This window comes from Rhea pennata, chromosome 18, assembly GCF_028389875.1.
Source record: "Rhea pennata isolate bPtePen1 chromosome 18, bPtePen1.pri, whole genome shotgun sequence".
Classification (NCBI taxonomy): Eukaryota; Metazoa; Chordata; class Aves; order Rheiformes; family Rheidae; genus Rhea; species Rhea pennata.
Genome location: NC_084680.1, coordinates 10,014,402 through 10,035,522, shown reverse-complemented (window position 1 = coordinate 10,035,522; position 21,121 = coordinate 10,014,402). Strand labels below are relative to the sequence as shown.

Sequence of the window (21,121 nt, the reverse complement as noted above, 5' to 3'; positions counted from 1 at the left end):
TGGTAGCACAATTGAAACAAAGGTTCATACCTCAAAGAACTCTGAATTCAGTCTTTTTTTAAAAAAATCCAGTTGTTGCTTGATATTTAAAAATAATTTATTGAATGAGGAGTAACAAAGCATAAAATGATGTACTTCTAAATGTTAGTGCCTGCTTCAGAATAGTCACAGCTTGTAATACCATTAATTGATTTAAAACAGAGGAAACATTTGTGAGCATGTTCTGTTCTTAATGTTGGAACACTCTGTTTTTACATAATGTCTCTTAAATGTTTCTGATGTAGCATGTTTAAATATCTGAGGCTCAATTATGTCAGCTTAGCAATTTTTGGAAGGTTTTTAAATAACTTTTAAAGGAAACAGTACTCAACTTTTTTATTTTGTAGGTTCCTCTTTAGGAAGTATGTTTTGTTTGTGTGGAGTTTGACCTTTGTTATATATTTGTTATGTATTTGAAATAAAGTAACATTTATGACTAGAAAACACTAGCAGATCAAACTCTGCAGATGTGAATAATGAGGATGATATATGGTCAATTTATTTTTCAGGATACTGGGTGGAAAACAGCCATTTGTCCAGACTATTGCCCCAACATGTATGAAGATATGCAAACGCTGGCTAACGTGCTTCAGTCTGATATTGGCAGAGATATGCGTGTCCATCATAGCACATTTCTGTGGTTCATCCCTTTTGTTCAGTCACTTATGGACCTCAAGGACTTGGGTGTGGCATATATAGTTGAGGTTATTCACTACCTCTGCTCAGAAATCAGGGGTATTCTTAATGCAAAAATCCAGCAGTGTGACAAAGTTTCTGAATTTTTTGTCCTGATCTTAGTGTCGATTGTTGAACTCCATAGAAATAAAAAATGCCTGCATTTGCTATGGGTTAGCTCACAAGAATGGGTGGAAGCAGTGGTGAGGTGCGCTAAGCTGCCAGCCATAGCATTTACGCGGTGCACTGAAAAAGCTTCTGCAAGCTATCAGAGATCAGCATCAGCATTGTCTTCGCAGGCTTCTAACTCTGTGCAACATGCCTGTGTGCAGTTGATACGTAGCCTTCTTAAAGAAGGTTATCAAATTGGGCAGCATGCTCTCTGCAAGCAATACCTAGACAAACTCAATCTCCTTCTGCGTGGAAATTTGTCCTTAGGCTGGCAGCTGAGCATCCAGGAAACCCAGGAATTACAAATGTGTTTAAAGCAGGTTATAAGAAGTATAAAGGGCAGAGCAATGAATACTTCTGTGCCCACAGAAAACAATGCAAACTCTACAACTTTGTCTACCCTTTCTATAAAACAAGAGAAGAGGATGCTCAGTGATGAATGTAAAATGACTGTACATGGCAGAGATGACCTTTGCTTGCCGCTGCCTTTTATATCAAAGGGAGTCAGAGATGGAGGTTGTCAGGAGAACCTTTTCTCGGGAAGAAATGATGCCTGGGAAGAAGAATGCAGAGATGCTTATAAAACTTCAAGATCTTTCACTGAAAGGCATCTTGTGGATGTGTATGTTAAAAAGGAACCTGATGATAAGGCAGCTCAGGAATATGAATGCCTGCAGAACTCCTTGACAACAAAAATATTTGGGGAAGTTGAGAAAAATAGAGACAATCATCTTGTGTCAGGGACCTCCGATAAGGATAACTGGTTCTTTAATCCAAATTTTCAGTGCTCTGATTTTAAAAGAAGTGAAGAATTGGAAAATAAATGTGTAACAGAGCCCATAACACCAAAGCATCTGGTTACTCAGACTTGCATTGGTTCTCCAGAACATGTTCATAGCTCAGATGGGAGGGAAAGCAACATATCTCCTAATTCCTCATCAAAATTTAAAATAGATGCAGATAGACTCACGAATCTGAAACAGAAGGTGCAGAAAACTGACTGGACCTCAAAACTATCGCAGCTGGTGAAGCCACCCAACTTGCAAAACAGTTGTATGGCAGCAAGTGCTTCAAAAGCCGAAGCAGACCAACCTCAGCTCTGCACTGACAGCACATGTACAAGCAAAGATTGCTATGGACACCAAGGAGTGAATACTGCGTGTGGAAATGAAATCTCTGTTAATTCTCAGACTTCAAGGAGCTTTGAAAGCAAGCAGGAGAAAAGCATGAATAATACTTTTCAGTACAGATCAGTCTCCATTAAACAGGAGTTAAAAGAGACACTACAAGATTGCTCTCACTCCTCTAAAAATGAACCTGATTTGCAAAAATATGAAGATGACTGTTTTTCACTTTCAGGGGTTAGCAACAATTTGATGAAAAAAGGACCCAGTGAAGAAAGATCAAGATCATTGTTGAAGTCTGTGTTTAGGAAAGACCTTAACATGCAAACTTCAGACCAGGAACAACCTAATTTAGACAACTTAATTGAAGATGACCGTAAAGGTCAAGTTTTGAGAACGTTGTGTATAGACAAAACTTCAGCAAATGGTCATGTTCCATCTAGCCCTGAAGATAAGGGGGATGTATCCAACACTGCTCTTTGGAACAGTCCACTCTCAGTGAAGTGTGAATCAAGTGACAGGTTGTTAGAATTTTCCAAGTATTTTAAGAAAAAAGACAATTCAGTGGAAAAAAGTGGTGAGGATTTTGTGAAGGTGGTTTCTGGAGATAGCAATTTAACAGACTTTGAGGTTGATAGAGACCTCAGTAGGTTATCTTTAGCTGCATATGCCAAAAGTGTCAATTTTTCCGTTGATTCAAGCCAAGAAAGCTCAGTATATCATAATATATGTGACATTAAAAGGAAGGTGAAAGGTGCTGTAAGATCATCTAATAATGTGCAGAGTAACGAGTGCCCTGACAATCAAGTCATTATCATTTCAGACTCCTCTGATGAAGAAAAAAGTGTGCTTCTTAAAGAGCAAACAAAAAACCCAAATGAAGATGAGTGTCCAGAAAAAGAGCCTTTAACATCCAGCTGCGTTTCTAATAGTGAAATCAAAAAAGAATTGAAGATGCCTAGCTCTCCCTTGTCTCATGAAGAATGTGGGTCTCAGTACTTTGAGTTTGAAACAGAAGATGAGGTCTTCTCAGTTTGGCAAGATACTCAGATGTACAGTATGGAAAAAACTCAAGAATATAAACAAGACCGTGTTTCAACATCAATTGGTAGCAGTGACTCAGATAACATGTTGAAGGATTACACAAATGAATGGGGCTATGATACAGATTATGTAAGTGATGATACCATTGAAAAAGAAGCAAATGTGATAGAAAAGCAGATAGATAATCTCTCTCATCAGAAGGAAGCTGGTAATGCAGAAGAAGTATCTAATTCAACCTTACAAGAATCTATAGATAAAGGAAACAAGGTTGATCAGCTGGAGAATTCTGCAGACAAAAGTGCTGTTGCTAAAGACTTCATCCGCACCACAGAATTGACTGAACCCAGAGCATCTACATCTAACATGTCATTAGCTGCGAAGTTGGCTATTAAAAAAAATAGTGTGAGCCCCCAGAAGAATTCAGCAAATTCTAAGGTGGTAAGAACTACTCAAGGAAGTCCTAAAAGAACTCTTCTTAAAACTTTACAAAGTAAAAAACTATCTCAAAATTCCTCAAAAAACTCTCAACCTGGGAGGTCAACACCTGCTGTGGTTCCTCCAAAGAAAGTTCGGCAGTGTCCTGCACCAACATCAACTGCAGAAAAGCTTGGCCTGAAGAAGGCACCTCGGAAAGCATTTGAATTGTCTCAGCGTTCTTTAGACAGCCTTGCTCGATTGCGTAGCTATGGTAAAGCTGCTGGGAAAGTTGGAACTGCACAGAAACCGAAGACTAAATTAATTAATCCTCAGACTTTGTCAGTAAAACATAATAAAAAAATGCTAGTCTACCAAGAGTTTCAGATTTTAAGGCAACAACGTGTCAGAGGAAGAAATCTTGCAGGAAGTTCTGACAGTAGGAGGACAAAGGTTAGCAAAGTGGATTCAAAATGTGTGAAACAAAAGCCTAAAAGTTTTGGCTTGACATCTGTTGAAGGAGTTGTTGAAAACCAAGGGGGAAGAAAAACGGAGCAGACCTCAGCCAGTGAGAGAAAACAAATCAAAGATGTATCTATGGAGAAGGAGGGTATGCAAACCACACACCTCTCTGAAATACCTGTTTTTTCAGACTCAAACAGAAAAAAGAAAGAAAATAGTATGATGGTTCCTCCAGTACCTATGGATTCGGATTTCTTTTCTCTTGTAGCTACTGAAGATGATAAAGATAAACCTTCAGAAAGAGGTTGTATTGTTCAGTCTAAGCTTGAGAAGACAACTTTGAAAGAAAAGGAGTGTAAATCAAATGAAAACAGTGAAGATGACGATGATTTATTTCTAACTCAGTTAGATCCTGTGGATATGGAATTATGTTCGCAAGAAGAAAATGATGGAGAAATTATTATACCTAGTAAACCAGTGGAAATGGCAATAGATGCTGCTGAAAATCTTCCGCAGGACAAACTTTTGAGTATTGTGAAATGTAAGTACAAAGACTGTGTGGCAAAAGTGGAAAAAATAGGTGAGTACTGTAGTAAGCATTCAACTACCAATTCAGAAACGGATCATGTGTTTGCCAAGCCTTTGCTGCCGCCTTCTAAAACAAGAAAGCCTTCCACTACTAAAATTTTCAGCTCAGTAAGTTCTTCACGGAATGCAGCCTTCACTAAGGATCTTGAAGATGTTAGAAAACTACCACCATCTTCAAAAAGCAAAATAAACTCAATGAAAGCTGTGGTGTTCAGACCACCAAGTGCAAAGGCTGTACCAGCAGGAAATCAAATAAGCAAGACCCCAAGTTTCAGTAATGTGCCTCAGCCCTGCGTTTCCAGTAATGTTCTACGACCGCAAAATACACAGATCAACAATGCTTCGAATATTTCCAGAAGATCTGTCAGAGAAGAATATTATTCTTCCTTTCTTGGGGCTCAGCAGCATGATCATAGTATTTTTGTTAAAGAAGTCCTGAAGTGGACATATGAAATGTTTGTAAACTGCAGCCAGTATGGACCTCCGGATAGTCTACTGCAATCAGTTGTAGCCTCTGTTCCCATCAAATTTCAGGGATACAATGACTATTTTAATACGTTTTTCCCCTTGATGATGCTAAATGCCTTTGAAACAGTAAGTACCTATCTGCCTTTGGTTTGCTTTCCTTCAACACTTAGTCAATTTTAGAGTTTAAAGATTGCTTTATGTTCTCTGTTTAACTTCTGAAAATGTTCTGTTCTTAATTTTTAGAAAAATCTTGATTAGTTCTGCATATCTGAGTAGAAGAATTATTTGGGGCAAATAGTCTAGACAGATAATATATTTAAGATTGGGGACTGTTAGTGTTTCACTGAAGTGAAGGGTAACTTTTTTGTTGCATGTCCACAATAACTTGCAGAAGGAGGAAAACAGGATGCCATTCTTCTTTCTTCATAGTGTATAAAGCCTCAAACAGAAATCTTCATGTCTTAGAAGTTGAGATCTTTCTACAACAGCCTCTGTAAAAGGGAGTTAAGAATGTAGTGTTTTGTTTTATGCTGAGAATTTATATGAGAAAACTGGTTGATCTTAGAGGTGTTGTTTCAAACTATTTCTCTTTAATAGTTTATTCTGGGAGAGGCCTCAGTATTCCCTCAGTTAAAGGCTGTATGCTTTTAAGTTCTGTCATCTCATCACTTTTCCAGTAGAAATAAGGTAAAAAGAATGTTGCTGGCATTTTAAAGCAAGAGTGAAAAGGGTGAAAAAATGTTTGTTTTGAAGAACTTTGTGGGAAAGTTGCATTCAAAATGGAACAATGCTTGTCCTTTGTGTGTGTGTGTATGTGCATGTATATACGTGTGTGTATGTGCATGTATATATGTGTATACATATAAAGAAGGAAATGAGTAAGACTTTTCAATGCCTTGTCCATTAGTTTTCATTTCTGCCTAGTCACTTTTGCTGTTTGTGAGTTACGATAAGCTCTTTTGAGAGGGGAAAGAAAAAGAAAACCCTTTAGAGTGCTTTATTTAGCTTCTGCTTTCCAACTTGTAGCTGGTGCAAGACTGGTTAGAAAGCCAGAGAACGAGAGAGAGGAGTTACTACTTCCACTTGCAAAACTTCTGTGCTGACTTGAATAGAGCAGATTTTATAGGTAAGTGGATGGTTTTGTTTTTGTGTGTGTGGTTTTTTTTTTTTTTTTATATATAACCTTAGAAAGGTAATGACACAGCCTGTTTTTCCCTCTACTGTTTGTTTCTGCTTTCAAAATACAGGCATAGATCTGCTAGGTGATTTTTATCTTCTTTATTACCTACCAACTTCCAACTGATATCATGCGTTTTGGTGCCACTGTTCTTCAATAATAAATGTGGTGTGCTGAGTCTTGAAATTGGAGAGGAGTTGCAGTAAAAATCTGAGTGATGCTGTCTCCTGTTCACATGTCTACCATCAGCACAACTGTTAAGGGCCTCAGCTTGTTTCCACTTGCCTTCTTTCAGTTTTGTGACTGCTTAATCAAATCTGCAAGGGTTTTTATTTGCTTTAAGTACAGAAGAATCATGAATTTATTGTTTTACAGAATGCTCATAGTAAAAATGCATTTCAGTACAAGAAATATATTGCTTGGGGTTGGAATACTTTCCATCTCACTCCTCTGGGATTTTTGCTTCAACTTCTTTTTGTAAATAAAATAGTTCTTGACCTAGTCTGTTTTTTGAATAGATCTGTGTTCAGGCTGAAGAATGTGGAATGGATTACAACTGTTCATTTTCTTTTGCTATAGCTTTATAGCTTTAAAACTTAGCTGATAGGTATTTCTGCAGTGTGTGCAATATATTAATCATAATATTTCTCTAGTCAGAAAGCAGTTGTGCCCATATTCTTTTTATTGTTCTAATTCTTAAACTTTTCTTTGGGTAGCTCATATTCGAGAAAGTGATTTGGCAAAGCAGCTTCATCCAAAAGAGGATGATTTAATCTTTTTGGTAATTCAAGAGAGAAAAAACACCTTCAGCGAGGAAAATGAGATGGTGAAGCACGTGGGTCTTGTGACACGATTTTCCCGTGCATCTGGCAGTTCAGCTAGTAAGTAAATGGATTTGAGATAAAAATACAGTTCCCTTTGATTACCCTCAATTGCTGCTTTGTACTGGGCTGATACTTGTTATAATTGTTACCTAAGAGGAAACGAATTGCTTTTTTTCTATTCCTTGCCAGAAGTACTATAAAATGTTACTAACTGAAGTTGTAGATTTGATTTTTCATGCATTTTTCTAGAAACTTCTTATAACAGAGATGGTAAAACTTTGTGTAAAGGTGTAAAATAGTTATGAAAATGCTGTGCATATATCTTTAGGAAGGTACTACTGGAAAGTAAGGAGTGCAATCAGCTTCATGACTTCACTGAATAAAATGTTCAGTATCTTCTAGAACTGGGGCTGTGAAGTACTAGAATTGCCAAGTACCAAGGTTAATGCTGCTTGATTAAAACAGTGATAGTATGGCTTTATTATATGACTAGTCTATCATAGCCTTTTTACAGAGCAATTTTTTTTTGGCAAAAATTAGTTGCTGACTTCATAATATGAGGCAGCATCTGGTTCTGGTAGGTTCTTTGAACTGTTCAAGTATCTTTTAACTAGTGATTTGAATAGTCTTTCAAATAATAATTCTAATGTTGTGGGTTTTTTCTTTTTAATAGGACAAAATAAGCAGCACCCTGTCTGTCATCTCTCTGTGCAAACGCGAGGCAATTTGTCATTCTTCATAAATAAGCAAGTGAAATGCGTGGTGGTTGGCTCTCTAGTAACCACACAACGAACATTCAAAGGTCTGCTGCTACTGAGCAGGAGTCCCCTGGCTAAACCCATCATAAACCCAAGTTACAATGATTTCTGTCCCAGAGATTTGCACGTAACTTCAGAAAATGCTGTAAGTCCTGTGGTGAAGAGAACTGCTGGTGAGGGATGACAAGTGGGCATTCATATCTTGTCACTTTTGCAAGAGTAGTGGTCATGCTGGTGTTTGAGAGATGACGAAGTGCAAATACACAAGTTTCAAAGGCGCTGAGTCAGTCTGCTTTTCAGAGTTGGTGGACTGGGTGTGTAGACAGGAAGCTGATTTTGCTCAGGTGCTTCTGATTTGTTGACACAAATATTAACAGTGCATCTTAAAGAGCTATCAGTTTATTTTTTCTTTGCTGGAGAGGAAACGGGGGAGGAGGGGTGGGAGACAGTTCAGGAAACAAGGAATAGTAATGAAAAGGTAATGCAAACTAAAGGTGTGGAGAGTAAACAGTCTGCACTGCAGCCTTTAAATCAGGATTGGGTGTGCCTAGAGCAAAGCTAAAGGCAAAAGCTTCCATGACCTCTGTAAGGTATAAGGCTTTTTTAGGCTTGTGCGAAGGGGCGGGCGAGGTTCTGAAAATATATAATAATGAGCATGGAAGCTTTTAATCATCCCTTTAGGCTCATATGAAAGAATACAATGAAGATCAAAAGAGAGCCATCGATACTGCTTATGCCATTGTAAAACAGCATCCAGGACTTCCCAAGATCTGCCTTATACATGGACCACCTGGAACAGGGAAATCAAAAACTATTGTTGGATTTCTGTCTCGTGTTTTGAGAGAGGTAGGTGAATGCGGTGCATTCATTATGTACTGCTGTTTGCTTTCCCAAGAAGATCACTGCAATGGAATTGATGATATCTTGAAATAAATCAGTGTGTTACTAGGGCTACAACTCATTAAGCTGGATTTCTTTAAACCTGTATTGTGTAGGCTGTAACTATAGGAATAATTCTTGTACATCTTGGAAAACACTTATTTTACAGAGCTTAGTAAAATTGAGAAAGCTTCTGCTGAACATACATGTAGGTAATGTAAACATTAGTCTCAAAAATAGCTTCGTATTTTGATATATTAAAGAACATTACCTATTCCATCCATTTTTTCTGCATTAGCATCTGAGGGATCCATCAGGTATATCATTGTTGTCAAAGGGAATTTGTGAAAGTAGAGTTCATACATTTGACTTGCTTCCTTACTAAGTGTAAGGCATACTATACCTTAAGAGATGTTCAAGTACAACAGTCTTCTTACACTGCATGCTGATTAATAGAAGTGTACAGTCTGGCTTTTAAAGTACCAAAAAAACAATCTAAAGAGCCTGTTCTGATTTATTGTTAATTAATCTACAGAACACTAGGAATGAGAAAAGAACTCAAAAACCAAATTCCAAGATCAAGTCAAACCGTTTTCTAGTCTGTGCACCATCCAATGCTGCTGTTGATGAACTCATGAAAAAGATCATCGTTGAATTTAAGGAAAAATGCCAAAACAGACAGGATCCTTTGGGTATGGCTTATTTGAAAGATTTTTTTTTTTCTTGTATTAAGTAGATAAATCCTGGAGCAGAAACTGGAACAGCTTATTAGGTATGACACTTGTTTGTTACTCTAAGCAAAAGATGTTTTCTTTTGCTGAATGTTACTGGTTCATCCTCATACTGTTGCTTTTCAAAAAAAAAAAAAAAGTGTATTTTCATCTTTACAAATAAATTACATGTGGTCTTTATGTAGGTATTGAACCTTTCACCTTCGTGTTAATATCTGTTCACTGCTATTTAAGTTCCCCTTAAAGGTTTGAACAGAGGATTCTTATCTTTTGTATTGAATAAATTAGGCTTCACAGATCATATTAAACAGAGACCGCTAAAATAATTTCAGTGTCAGATCCATTCAATTTTTTCCTTCTGAATTTTTCTATAGCTAACTTTGTATAAATACAAATAAATTATTGCAGTCTCTCTAAGAGAAGAAAATGTTAAAAGCTTTGCTTGATATTCACAATTTAAAAAAAATATTTCTTCTCTGAAACCTGAATGAAGAGGTGAGTGGATCAATCCAAAAGGATTTTGACAATGTTATTTTTCATAAACAGGAAACTGTGGTGATGTCAGATTAGTGCGATTGGGTGCAGAAAAATCAATCAGCAGTGAAGTACGTGGATTTAGTCTGGATAAGCAAGTTGAACATAGAATGAGTAAGTAACAAGAAAATCAGACTCTCTTTTTCAGTTTTCTTTAAGAGGTTGATGATGATACACACTTTGAGACTGCTGCATGCTCAAAAAGAGGGAAGATCAGGCAAAAGGTTTTTATGCAATGTTACACATTACACAGTGCTTTCACAGAATCATAGAATGGTTGGGCTTGGAAGGGACCTCAAGACTAGTCCAACCACCCTGCTCAAGTGAGGTCACACAGAGCAGGTTACCCAGGACTGTGTCCAGATGGCTTTTTAATATCTCCAAGGATGGAGGCTCCACAACCTCTCTGGGCAACGTATTCCAGTGTCCAGCTACCCTCACAATAAAAAAGCTTTTCCTTATATTCAAATGGAACTTCTTGTGTTTCAGTTTGTGCCCGTTGCATCTCATCCTGTCACTGGGCACCACTGAAAAGAGTCTGGCTTCACCTTGTTTACATCCTTCCTTCAGATATTTATACTCGTTAAGATCCCCTCTAAGCCTTCTCTAGGCTGGACAATCCAAGCTCTCTCAGCCTTTCAGTCTTTTAATCATCTTAGCAGCCTTTTGCTGGACTTACTCCAGTAGCTCTGTATTTCTTTTGTACTGTGGAGCTCAGAGTTGGACACAGTACTCCAGATGTGACCTCACCAGAGCTGAGTAGAGGGATCTCCTCCCTTGACCTGCTGGTAACGCTGTACCTATTGCAGCCCAGGACACCACTGGTCGCCTGTGCTGCAAGAGCACGTTGCTGGCTCATGTCCAGCTTGTCGAACAGGACCCCCAGTGCTGCTTTCCAGCAGGTTAGCCTTCAGCACTTAATGGTGCATGTAATAGTCCTCCCTAGGGGCAGGACTTTGTGCTTCCCTTTATTGAACTGCGAGGTTCCCGTCTGCCCATTTCTCCAGCCTGTTGAGGTCCCTCTGAATGGCCGCACAACCCTCTGTATCAGCCAGTTCTCCCAGTTCTGTATCGTCAACAAACTTTGCTTGAGGGTATACTCTGCCCCATCATCCAGGTCATTAATGAAGAAGTTGAACAGTATTGACCCATGGGGTACACTGCTAGTTACTGGCTTCCAACTAAAGTTTCTGCCATAACCCCGTTCCGCTGGATTTCAGTCCCCCTCACTGCTCTTGTACCCTGTACTTCATCAGCTTGGTTATGAGGACATTATGGGAGATGGTGTCGAAAACCTTACTGAAGACAAGGTAGGCAATGTCCACTGCTCTCCCCTCATCAAGCCTTTCATTTCATTGTAAATGGCTGTTAGGTTGGTGAAACATGAGTTCCACTTTGTGAGTCTATACTGTGACTACTCCTGCTCACCTTCTTGTTCTTTGTCCAATGCTTTAAAAGCGTTGTTTCTGTCTTACATCAGTTTACATCTAAAAATCTAAGTGGGGAAAAAAATTTAAGCAAGACTGTCTCTTGTAATTTCTTTCTTTTTTAAAGTGGCAATAAATACATATTAAAGCCATTGCCTTTAAATAGTGCAGAATTATGTCTTAAAACTAGGCTGTGCAGCATTTGAGAGCTGGACTTGGAACTGAAAGTGTATTATCGTCATTTTTACTGTCCAAGATAAAAGACCTCAGAGGAAAAAAAGAGGGGAAGAAAGGGAAAAGGCAAAAAATCATTTAAGATGTTTGACTGAGAGGGAAGAGATACTGTAACATAGTTGTTATTCCTCCTGTATGTTTTCTTTATTGTAGATCGCAAACTCCCTAACCGTGACCAGGGTATTCAGAAGAGAAAAGAAGCTCTAGATCAAAAGCTGGACATGCTGTCTCGTCAACGTGCCATGCATAGATGTGAGAAGAAGGAGATAGTAAGATAGTATTCTTAATCTGGTTGTGATTTTGAATTCATAGATGAATCCAAAGAGCAAAGAACTCCTTATAAAGTCATGTCTGAGCAGAAACAATGTCTTTCACCAGCTTTTCCAACTGGTGGAAATGCTGGTTAGCACCATGGAAAGGAAGGAGATATTTTACATCAGGAATTTTCTTGTCCGTGTATGTTTGTGTGCTCAGCTGCTCAACCATGGCACATTTTTCCTTTTTCTGTGGCCTTCGTTTAGTTTTGTCATCAGTTAGAATTCAGTGTAATCATACTTATAGAACTTCATGATTTCATTCCATTGTATACTTCAAAGCTCTCCTTTATTTGTCTGAAAATATCTGAAGATATTTTGCAGTCTGAGATTTGGAGATCTGTTTGTTGCATTTGAAATTTTTCAACTGCATAAAAATCTGTCATTTGTGCTCAAACTATAGCTTGTTGATGGTAAATCATGTATCCGGTTGCACAGAAACTTAAAAATTTAGACGCTGCAGCACACAATACTGGATATGTTGACCGTTTTTATAAAAATGGTGATCGGTGTTTTTTTTAACATATTTGATATTAGAAGACAGTTTACTTAAGTTTAGATGTTTAGGAAACATCTGAGGATGTGGGAGAAAAAGATCTCTAGGAAACGTGTATTGTTAATTATTCTTTATTTCTATCTATATAAAAAATGGAGTTTCTCTTTATTTTTCCCCCCTCCAGAATCAAATGTTAGATGATGAAATTGGCAGACTTTCAAAGGAGAGACAACAGCTTGCATCTCAACTAAAGGAGGTAGGAATTTATCCTCAGGGCAGTTCTTTAACAAACCTCAGCTAATGTATTTATCTACTTTGGTATCTCTTAAGAATAGTGGAGGTTTGGAATTGATGTGGCTTGGAGTATTTATAAATAAAGCAGCAAGCAGATAGAGGACATAAACTGAGTAAGTAAAGAATGGGCTGATGTAAAATACAGATGTAGTCTGCTGGCTGCATATCACAAAAAAAAGTGGATGAGGAAGTTAACTTTGGCAGATGAGGGTGAATGTAAAACAAAACGTAGCGTATTTGGAAAAGAAGTTAATGGAAACATGCATGTTGTCCTCATGTTCTAGGACTCATCTTCACCATTTTTATGCCCTGTGCTATCCTACTGGAGTCAAGATGTGCTTAAATATTTTTTAAGGAAAGCAGTAGCTGGAGGATTTCTTTTGTGTGAAAAGAGATATATTTGAGAGTGGAAATAAAAACTAATAGAAAAAAAACCCTATAAATTAAAGCCAAGTAGTACAAATCATACAAAAGATAATGAAAGGTTTGATATTCAACAGATATAGGCTGACTGTCATAGTCATGGAGGCTTGGAGTTAGAGTGCAATGGCAAACTAAACTTTGTTCACAGTTACTATGTTTAGATTGTTTAACTGTAGAGATGAAGGAATACTACTTAATAGTTTGTCTAGGCAGCATTGATCTGAATTCAGGTGAGTAACGTTTCAGTCAAGCAAATTTGTAACTTGCATTTGTAGTAACAGATAGTTTCACTGGGATGGCACATTATGTGTGATCTGTTTGCCAGTTGGAATTGTTCAGGCAGTTAGAAATTGCTATAAGAACAAAGTAGGTGTTTCAAGAAAGCTAAAAGAAAAGAGGAGACACAGTGACCTGTTGTACTTGAAGGTTCAAGGGTGCTCCCAGAGAGTACAGGCAGAAATCATCTTGGAGTCTGACATCATTTGCTGCACACTGAGCACAAGCGGAGGGACTCTGCTGGAATCCGCTTTTTGGCGGCAAGGACTTGATCCATTCAGCTGCGTTATTGTGGATGAGGTCAGTAAAGCTATGTAGAACTGAAGCATATTCCACATCTAGCGTTTGCCTTGTTCTTTGCTTAGGCTGCTTGTAGCTGTTCAGCCACTGATGTAATATATTGTGGGTTAATTCCCCTGTCTCCATGTTTTAATTGATAACCAGCCTGTCCTACCATGTAGATCCCTGAGCAATGTGATTTTTTTTTTTTTTTTGCTTGCTTGGATATTGCTTTAATGGGAAACATTTTTACTTTAAAACTATGGTTAAACTTTGGCTCTATAGTAACAGACTTCCAAATGTTTGGGTTACGGTTGTATCTGTTTGGAGAGCTCTGCGTATCACTTAAAAACTCTGAACAGATTTTTCAGTTATTACGAAAAAGATCCTTCTTTTTTTCTCCCTCTTTCTTTAGAAGCCTTTAAAAGGATCTCAGAGTTATTCTGGCTGTGTTGCAGAAAATGTAACATACTTCTCTCCACCTCTTTGCTTACAACTTCTACTTTTTGTCCTGTTTGTTTGCATATACAAAAGGCAGGACAGTCCTGTGAAGTTGAAACACTCATTCCGCTGATTCATCGCTGTAATAAACTTGTCCTTGTTGGAGATCCCAGACAGCTCCCTCCTACTGTAAAATCGCAGGTAAGTGTTCAAGCTGTTTGGTCTCTGCTGTGCTGAGATCTTGTCAGTATTGCCTGTAGGTGTGTGTGTGAGCCTCTATAGAAATACCTGATATAGCTTGAAAATAACTTCATGCACTAGTAAGTAAAACTGTGGCACCAAAACTTTAGTGCTGCTGTGTTGTGTTGTTATGTGAAGTTCAGTCAGTGTTGCATCCTTTAAAGAATGGGGATGGAGACTGTTTGTGGGGGGACTTCCTCACCTACAAAGGTATTTTAAGGATGAACATACTAGGAGCATTTTCTTGTATCCATCAGTTGGGAGAACTATTTTAAACATCTGATAAAGGAGGAAGAACAGTGTTCCTTCTCCAGTAGCACAAATTGTGGGGAGGTTGAATATTTGTTTAAGGAGATCTTATTTGCAAAATCTTGTTTTCTGCTATTGTTAATGTGTTTAAATTTTAATGTGTTGCAGCTCAGAGAAAGGAAATGTGTTACTGAATACCGCACTAATAAGATTCAGACTTATGTAGGTGACCTGTATTGAAATAATAAGACAAGTATGAATAGAAAACTGAAGTCAAGTAGTTAGGCTGTCAAACTCTTCATCAGTGATTTAGAATCTTAAAAGAAAGTAGTGTCTAGTTTAAGTCCAAACTCCTATTAAGTTTGGACCTGATTGCCCAGAAGTAAATCTCGTGTCTTCCCCCTGGCAGAAAGCTCAGGACTATGGCTATGATCGGTCCTTGATGGCGCGCCTGCACAGACACCTGGAAGCACAAGTGCAGCAGAATGTTTTAAGAAGTCTGCCAGTTGTGCAGCTCACTGTGCAGTACAGGATGCACCCTGACATCTGCCTCTTCCCATCCAATTACATTTATGGCAGGAGTCTGAAGACTGACAGGTGAGTAGCAGAGTGTTCTGCTTTCTGAGCACAAGCAGTTTCAAAGAAAGCTTTTTCACATTAGGCTGTTCTTTTGCATCTAAATTCTTGTGGTTGTGGAGGAAGATGCTTAATGGGCGAAAACTTACATGCCTTCTCCTGTTAATGCTGGCCATGATGCATGAAATAACTAGATCACTTTTAAGACTGAGCAAATTCCTTACTGCGCGGAGTTCCATTCCAGACCTCACTTTACACGGATGACAAAAAATGAAAAAGTAGGAACTCTGGAAAAAAAGCTGAAAGTTGATTGTGTTTAATAACCATGTATCAGTTTTTTAGTATTTTTTATGGTTAACCTAGTGATACCAATGTTCTTTATAGAGCAACAGAAGAGAGCAGATGTTCTTCAGAATGGCCGTTCCAGCCTTATCTAATTTTTGATGTAGGAGATGGTCATGAGGAGAGAGACAATGAGTAAGTCCTGCATTCTGCTCTGCCAAATCTTAGACATGGTAGTAATTAATTGCCTGCAGAGAAATCTTCCTTTTTCCTTTATTCTCCTTATACAGCAAGTAGCCAGAACTTCGTTTTCTGCTAGACTTGATTTAATTTTCTGGAAGAGTGTTTTACTGAAACCAGATGTTAAGTGTTTTTCTTGGTGTGTAACTGGTTTTAATCCTGGTTTGACTGTCTGCTCGGTGCCAGTGTATGCCCTCAGTCTGTGCTAACTGTAATATAGTTGGTCCTCGATTTTCCCCACCCCTTCCTTTCTTAGTGACTTGTTTTTCACAGCTGCATACTGAGATGATGCCAGAAGAGGGCAGGCTCAGTCCTCCCCTTCATGTCGTCTCTAAGGGAAAGCAAAGCTATGAAGCTTTAAGGGAACCTGTAGACCAAGTTTTCAGTACCAACTTTTCCATTGTTGCTAACCCTTGTCAAGGCCTGTTTCAGTGGGCTTTGACCATCTGTTTGAAAGAGGCTGCAAAATCTTAAAACATGGGCTTTGACTCACAGTCCCCCTTTAACTTGGGCTGAAGCGTTGAGGTGGGAAGAGATCAAATGTGTTTCTTCAATGTTTTCCTTCCTTTCTGTCTTGTTCAGCTCTTTTAGTAATCCTCAGGAAGTTAAACTCGTGATGGAGTTAATTAAAACAATTAAAGAGAAAAGGAAGGATCTTGGTCTTCGTCATATAGGAGTAATTACTCCTTACAGCGCGCAGAAAAAAAGAATTCAAGAAGCGCTAGACAGAGTGTTTAAGAGCAACAGGTAAAGAAACTCTTGAGGTTTCACACAGAACTTCCTTTTTCTTTATCCTCTTAAAATTGGACCAAAACCTCTCAAACTTTTCTGACTGTCAAAATATGTACGTATTTACATCTTGAAAAGGGGACACCCAAGCCTTTTCTCTTAAAACAAGCAAGACCTTCTGATCTTAGCTGTTACTTGTATATGAACTCTGATTACATTGCTGTTCTGAAAAAAGCTGATTTGCAGATAAACTTAAGTGATTCTCAAGCCACGTGGAACTGAACAACTTTTCAACAGTGATCCTGGCCTCAGAAAAACAAAGATTGCTTTAGATTCATAAACTGAGTCTTTCCATGTTCAGAAACAGAAGCTTACCCCTGAACTTTGACAGTTGATCATTCAGGATAGTGCTTAGACCATTTCAGTGTGTTGCTAAAATTCAGCTAATGTATTTAGTGGCTTACTAATTCTTTCCTTAACAGCTTGGGGGAGGTGGACACAGTGGATGCGTTCCAGGGGCGAGAGAAAGACTGCATCATAGTGACGTGTGTCCGGGCGAACAGCTCTAAAGGGTCGATTGGGTATGTTTGCCTTCAGTGACTTGCAAGTCTCTTACATTGGTGCTCTAGGTGTAGTTGTTATATTCTGAGCTTCAACACTAAAAAAGTTATTAGAGAACAAATTATTATAGCTAACAAATTAAAGTATCTTAACACATGAGCCAATGTTGCTGGTTTAAGATCTTTGAACAAAAGGTACATGGAAGTGCTAGGTATTGTGTTCTTCTGCAGTGTGTGCTGATGAATCCGCATGATTGCTTTAGCCCATCACTGTTTGGCAGGATTGGTCTTAGAAACTTTGCTGTTTGTTAGTGTTGCAGCAGTTATTCTCCTTATAGCTTTTTGATGTATTGTAACTTTCTGAATGCTGCTGTCCTAAAACAAAATCCTTTTTTTGTGACTATCGCTATCCTATTAATATACCATTCTGTCTGTAAAAGCGCTGCTAAATGATTATATGTTGTGTTAGGAATGTGACTCAAACCAGCTGGATGGTTCATTCATCTATGAATGTGGTTGCCTTTTGAGGGATGAAGAAGCTCTCAAACTCTTGACTCTAGATGACAATTTTGATAATTGTATGTAAGGATTTCCCTTTTGAAATAGAAACAACTAGATATCAGGTGTGATGTTTAACCCCAAACCACTAACTTTTGTCTTGCAAACTTGCACTGCTTTTTGGGAGCGCTTTCATTAGAGAAGAAATAGTGGATACTAGTTTCACAGAGCTTTTTTTCTCCCGAAGATTTGTTGGGAGTTTTGTTAAATAAGTATTAACAGAAATCAACCTTTAAGCAGGTATGTTAAGCATTTATTTGTTTAGATTTTAATGCCTTGATTTTTTGGTCCCATAGAAACAGTCTAGATGTGGTCTGATATTTGTAATACGAAAACTTTCTTTTGCAAGGAATATGCTTTTCAGAACTTGAAACATGATAAAGCAAAAGCAAAAATGCTGTCACCTTTAGAATAAGTAAATACTCTAGTCCAGCATTTTGCATCTCAGTACAAAGTTTTCCCATTAATCATACCAAATATTAATCTATTTCAGTTCAAGTCAAAAAGAAGCTTAAAGTCATGATAGGTGAAGTGAGTTTGATATCTTCTGCACATGAGTGTGTGCAGGCAGAAGTACTAAGGCTTTGAGGAACAGTTAAGGAGACAGTGATCAGTGTTAAGAGGGGATTTGCACTAAGAGCGGAAGTATCAGTGGTGAGAGCTGGAGGGCTGGAGTTCCCTGCAAGGAGTCGAAGCACTGAAAGGAACATACTTCATCCAAAGCCCTTCACGCAAGGCAGGGCTGCTGTAGTGGGATCTGGAAATGGGTGACGAACGGCCTTCTCTTTAACTACTTGTGTTATCCTCGTTTCACTGATAAACTGACTGTTATCTCCTCTTCTTGTAAGACTTAAGTCTCAGAAGAACCAGCTTAGGAACTTAATTTTATCTTGTCACTTAGGTTTCTGGCAAGTCTTCAACGACTGAATGTTACAATTACCCGGGCCAAATTCAGCCTCTTCATTCTCGGACGACTGAAAACGCTCATGGTGAGTGCAGTGTTGCATCTAATGATCCTTTGTTTGATCCACCCTTTTAGGTCAGGTCAGGGGTGAGCAAATGAAAACCATCCTCAAACTACTCCAGTATGTGAAAAGGGATCCTTTTTAAGTGTGTTGCTAAGTTAGACCGGTGAGACACTTGGCTATGATTCTCACAGCTTTAAAAAGTCTGTATTACTTGCTTCCAGGAAAGTAAGTTGTATGTGTGTTGTTGTTGTTGTTGTTGTTTTTTTTTTAAGGCTTTCCTAGTGTTTTTAGCTATTAAACTATATCATAGTACTTTTAAATTAGAGGAGGGGGAGTGCAGAAATCCTGTCTACAGGTAAGAGGGGATGGTGGCAAAGATGCTTTTCTGCTTGATCATTACTGTTCCTCCAGCTCCTGTTACTGTAATTGTCATCAGATATTTGAACAAGTAAAATGATTAAAAAAAAAACACAAAAAACAAACAAAACCCACAGTTTTCTGATTTTCAGATTGTTTGATGCTAATCTGTGTAGTCACATGGATCCTCAGGATAGTTGTACTCTAAGGCAGATGTTTCTGAAACAACTACGTATTTGGGGAACTACAAAGGCCCACCAAATGGGCAGGGAGTGCTATAGAGTAGATTTAAAGTCTGACTGTACTTTGTTCACATTGAGTGGGGGTGGTTTGGCTACACCACTAGAGGGCATTGAAACAATATTCCTGTTGCACTTGCATTCTGCGTATTCTATGAACTTCTCTTCTAGCCTTTGCAAGTACAACAGTTTAAACAGTAATCGCTGGTGGCTGGAAGTTACAGCAGCCAGAGTACCCGTTGCTGTTTTGCTTTCAAGTGAGTCTTTAATCCTTTCATTCCAGAAGGAGCGTAAGAATGATTCTTGTGACAATTGGGTCATGTACCTTGAGTGAAGGAGGATATGCATCCTCCAGCATACATGTTGATTTCCTTCTGCTAACTCTTTTGTGTGATGGAGAATGTCTCTTTTTTTCCCCTTTCTTTTTTAAAGGAAAATAAAGACTGGAATGAGCTGATTCAGGATGCTCAGAGAAGAGGTGCCATTATTAAGACATCAGACAAAAACTACAAGAAGGATGCTGCTAAGATTCTGAAGCTCAAGCCAACCCCCTACCAGCCCCCCACCAAACCAGGGACAAAGAAAGCTCCTCCAGTGCAGGCTTATTCTTCTGGTAGCAGGCGGGATGAGCTCTCAAATCCACGGGAGGCCAGCAATCCACCGGAACTCCCTGCTGCTGCCGTCCCTGCAGCGCCGCAAGGAAGCAAAGGGCTGCAGCAGCCACAGGGGCCTCAGGCTATAGACTCCAGGAGAGCCACTGTTTCCACACCAGCGGAGGCTACAGCACAGCCTGCTGATCAAGGGAAACCACGGGACCCAAGGCTGGCTAGTAGAACAGAGGCAAAAGGGAAGGAGCAGGTCTCAAAAGACAGCAGTCAGTCAGCCAAAGGCGATCGGGGAACAACATCACAACAAGGCCCGGAAGTATCCTCAGCTGTCAGGGATCAAATTTCCAAAAAAGAAACTTCTAAGAGGCCCCAGCAAACAACGGGGCAATCCGACCTGCCTTCCACATCATCTTATGCAGCTCAGCAAGACAGTGACTGGAGATCTTTATCAAAAAACGGTTCAATGGCCCAGAGTGGAGGAGGTCAAAGCAGTAGCAGTAAATGGAGCAAAGACAAAGACTATCGTTTTGGAACCAGGAGAGCATCAGATGAAGTACCAGAGAGCAAGGACTCAAACAGTGCTAAGCGAAGAAAGACCTTTCACTGACTGCAGTGTGTTTAGTATTGGCCAATTACTCGGAATCCAGCCCCAGATTTCTGTCTAGCAAGGACTTTATTTTAAGATGTTTTATACACCTGGATCTCCCTTATTTTGATACTTCTACAATCAGTAGATTGATCTTTTTCCCATCCTGTCACTAATTGCAAAGAGAATTTATACCTGATGGTTGATAACTTTGAGCTTTTGAACAGAAAAGTTGAGTTAGCTGCATTGCTTGGAAGGGCAGTGAATTTTGTCATCAGATTGTAAATGTTTAATGATGTATATTTGTACAGTACAAAATTATTTTAAGATTTAATTTGGCAGGTATATAGCTGCTTGTTTCTGTGTGCAAACGCTAATTTCATAGTGATGCAATTTTTTTATGAAGAACTCAGGCAAAGCAAAAAGAAAAAAAAAATCCAGCCAGACTTCTTTTTCCTTTTGTCCTGGTAAGTCTAACTTATTTGATAGCAAACAAGAAATTTTGGAAAGATGGTAGCAGTGATTCTTCCTTGTGTTCTGCTGGTGCCTCAGGGAAGACAGAGGAACATAGGTTGAATGGAGAAAATTCCACTTATTTTGTATATTCTATTTCCCGTTTTTTATAGGAACAAAAGAGCTTATGTTTATACGAATGTGCCTTGAGTTTTGTTCTTGCTGCTGCTTCATCAGCTGGAATCCTTTGTCTTGTTGCAGTGGTGGTACGAACTATGGATTAAAGCCTATGAGCTCTGAGTCCATGTGATGAGTAGTCAGCAGGACTGTGGAATCTCTGTCGAAGATCTATTTAATGCTTAATGATAATGACACTTGAATTTCTTTGTATAGAGCTCTTGGAG

General features: G+C 38.8%; 1 protein-coding gene across 3 annotated transcripts in view; it reads left to right on the top strand.

The window, feature by feature from the left end:
- Positions 1 to 20,613, top strand: part of SETX (senataxin) — a 31,207-nt gene extending 10,594 nt beyond the window's left edge. For 2 of the 3 annotated variants that reach the window (XM_062590708.1, XM_062590709.1), the window contains exons 10-26: positions 549 to 5,111; positions 6,012 to 6,111; positions 6,879 to 7,043; positions 7,660 to 7,889; positions 8,426 to 8,590; positions 9,159 to 9,315; positions 9,901 to 10,002; positions 11,703 to 11,818; positions 12,544 to 12,615; positions 13,503 to 13,652; positions 14,166 to 14,273; positions 14,971 to 15,158; positions 15,522 to 15,614; positions 16,242 to 16,406; positions 16,871 to 16,969; positions 18,408 to 18,495; positions 19,503 to 20,613. In XM_062590708.1, coding sequence (XP_062446692.1) covers positions 549 to 5,111; positions 6,012 to 6,111; positions 6,879 to 7,043; positions 7,660 to 7,889; positions 8,426 to 8,590; positions 9,159 to 9,315; positions 9,901 to 10,002; positions 11,703 to 11,818; positions 12,544 to 12,615; positions 13,503 to 13,652; positions 14,166 to 14,273; positions 14,971 to 15,158; positions 15,522 to 15,614; positions 16,242 to 16,406; positions 16,871 to 16,969; positions 18,408 to 18,495; positions 19,503 to 20,285 — 7,344 coding nt within the window. In that variant the 3' untranslated portion in view covers positions 20,286 to 20,613. The remainder of the gene's footprint in view (positions 1 to 548; positions 5,112 to 6,011; positions 6,112 to 6,878; positions 7,044 to 7,659; positions 7,890 to 8,425; positions 8,591 to 9,158; positions 9,316 to 9,900; positions 10,003 to 11,702; positions 11,819 to 12,543; positions 12,616 to 13,502; positions 13,653 to 14,165; positions 14,274 to 14,970; positions 15,159 to 15,521; positions 15,615 to 16,241; positions 16,407 to 16,870; positions 16,970 to 18,407; positions 18,496 to 19,502) is intronic. The other variant, XM_062590711.1, reaches the window with a different exon arrangement.
- The last annotated feature ends 508 nt before the right edge of the window (positions 20,614 to 21,121 follow it).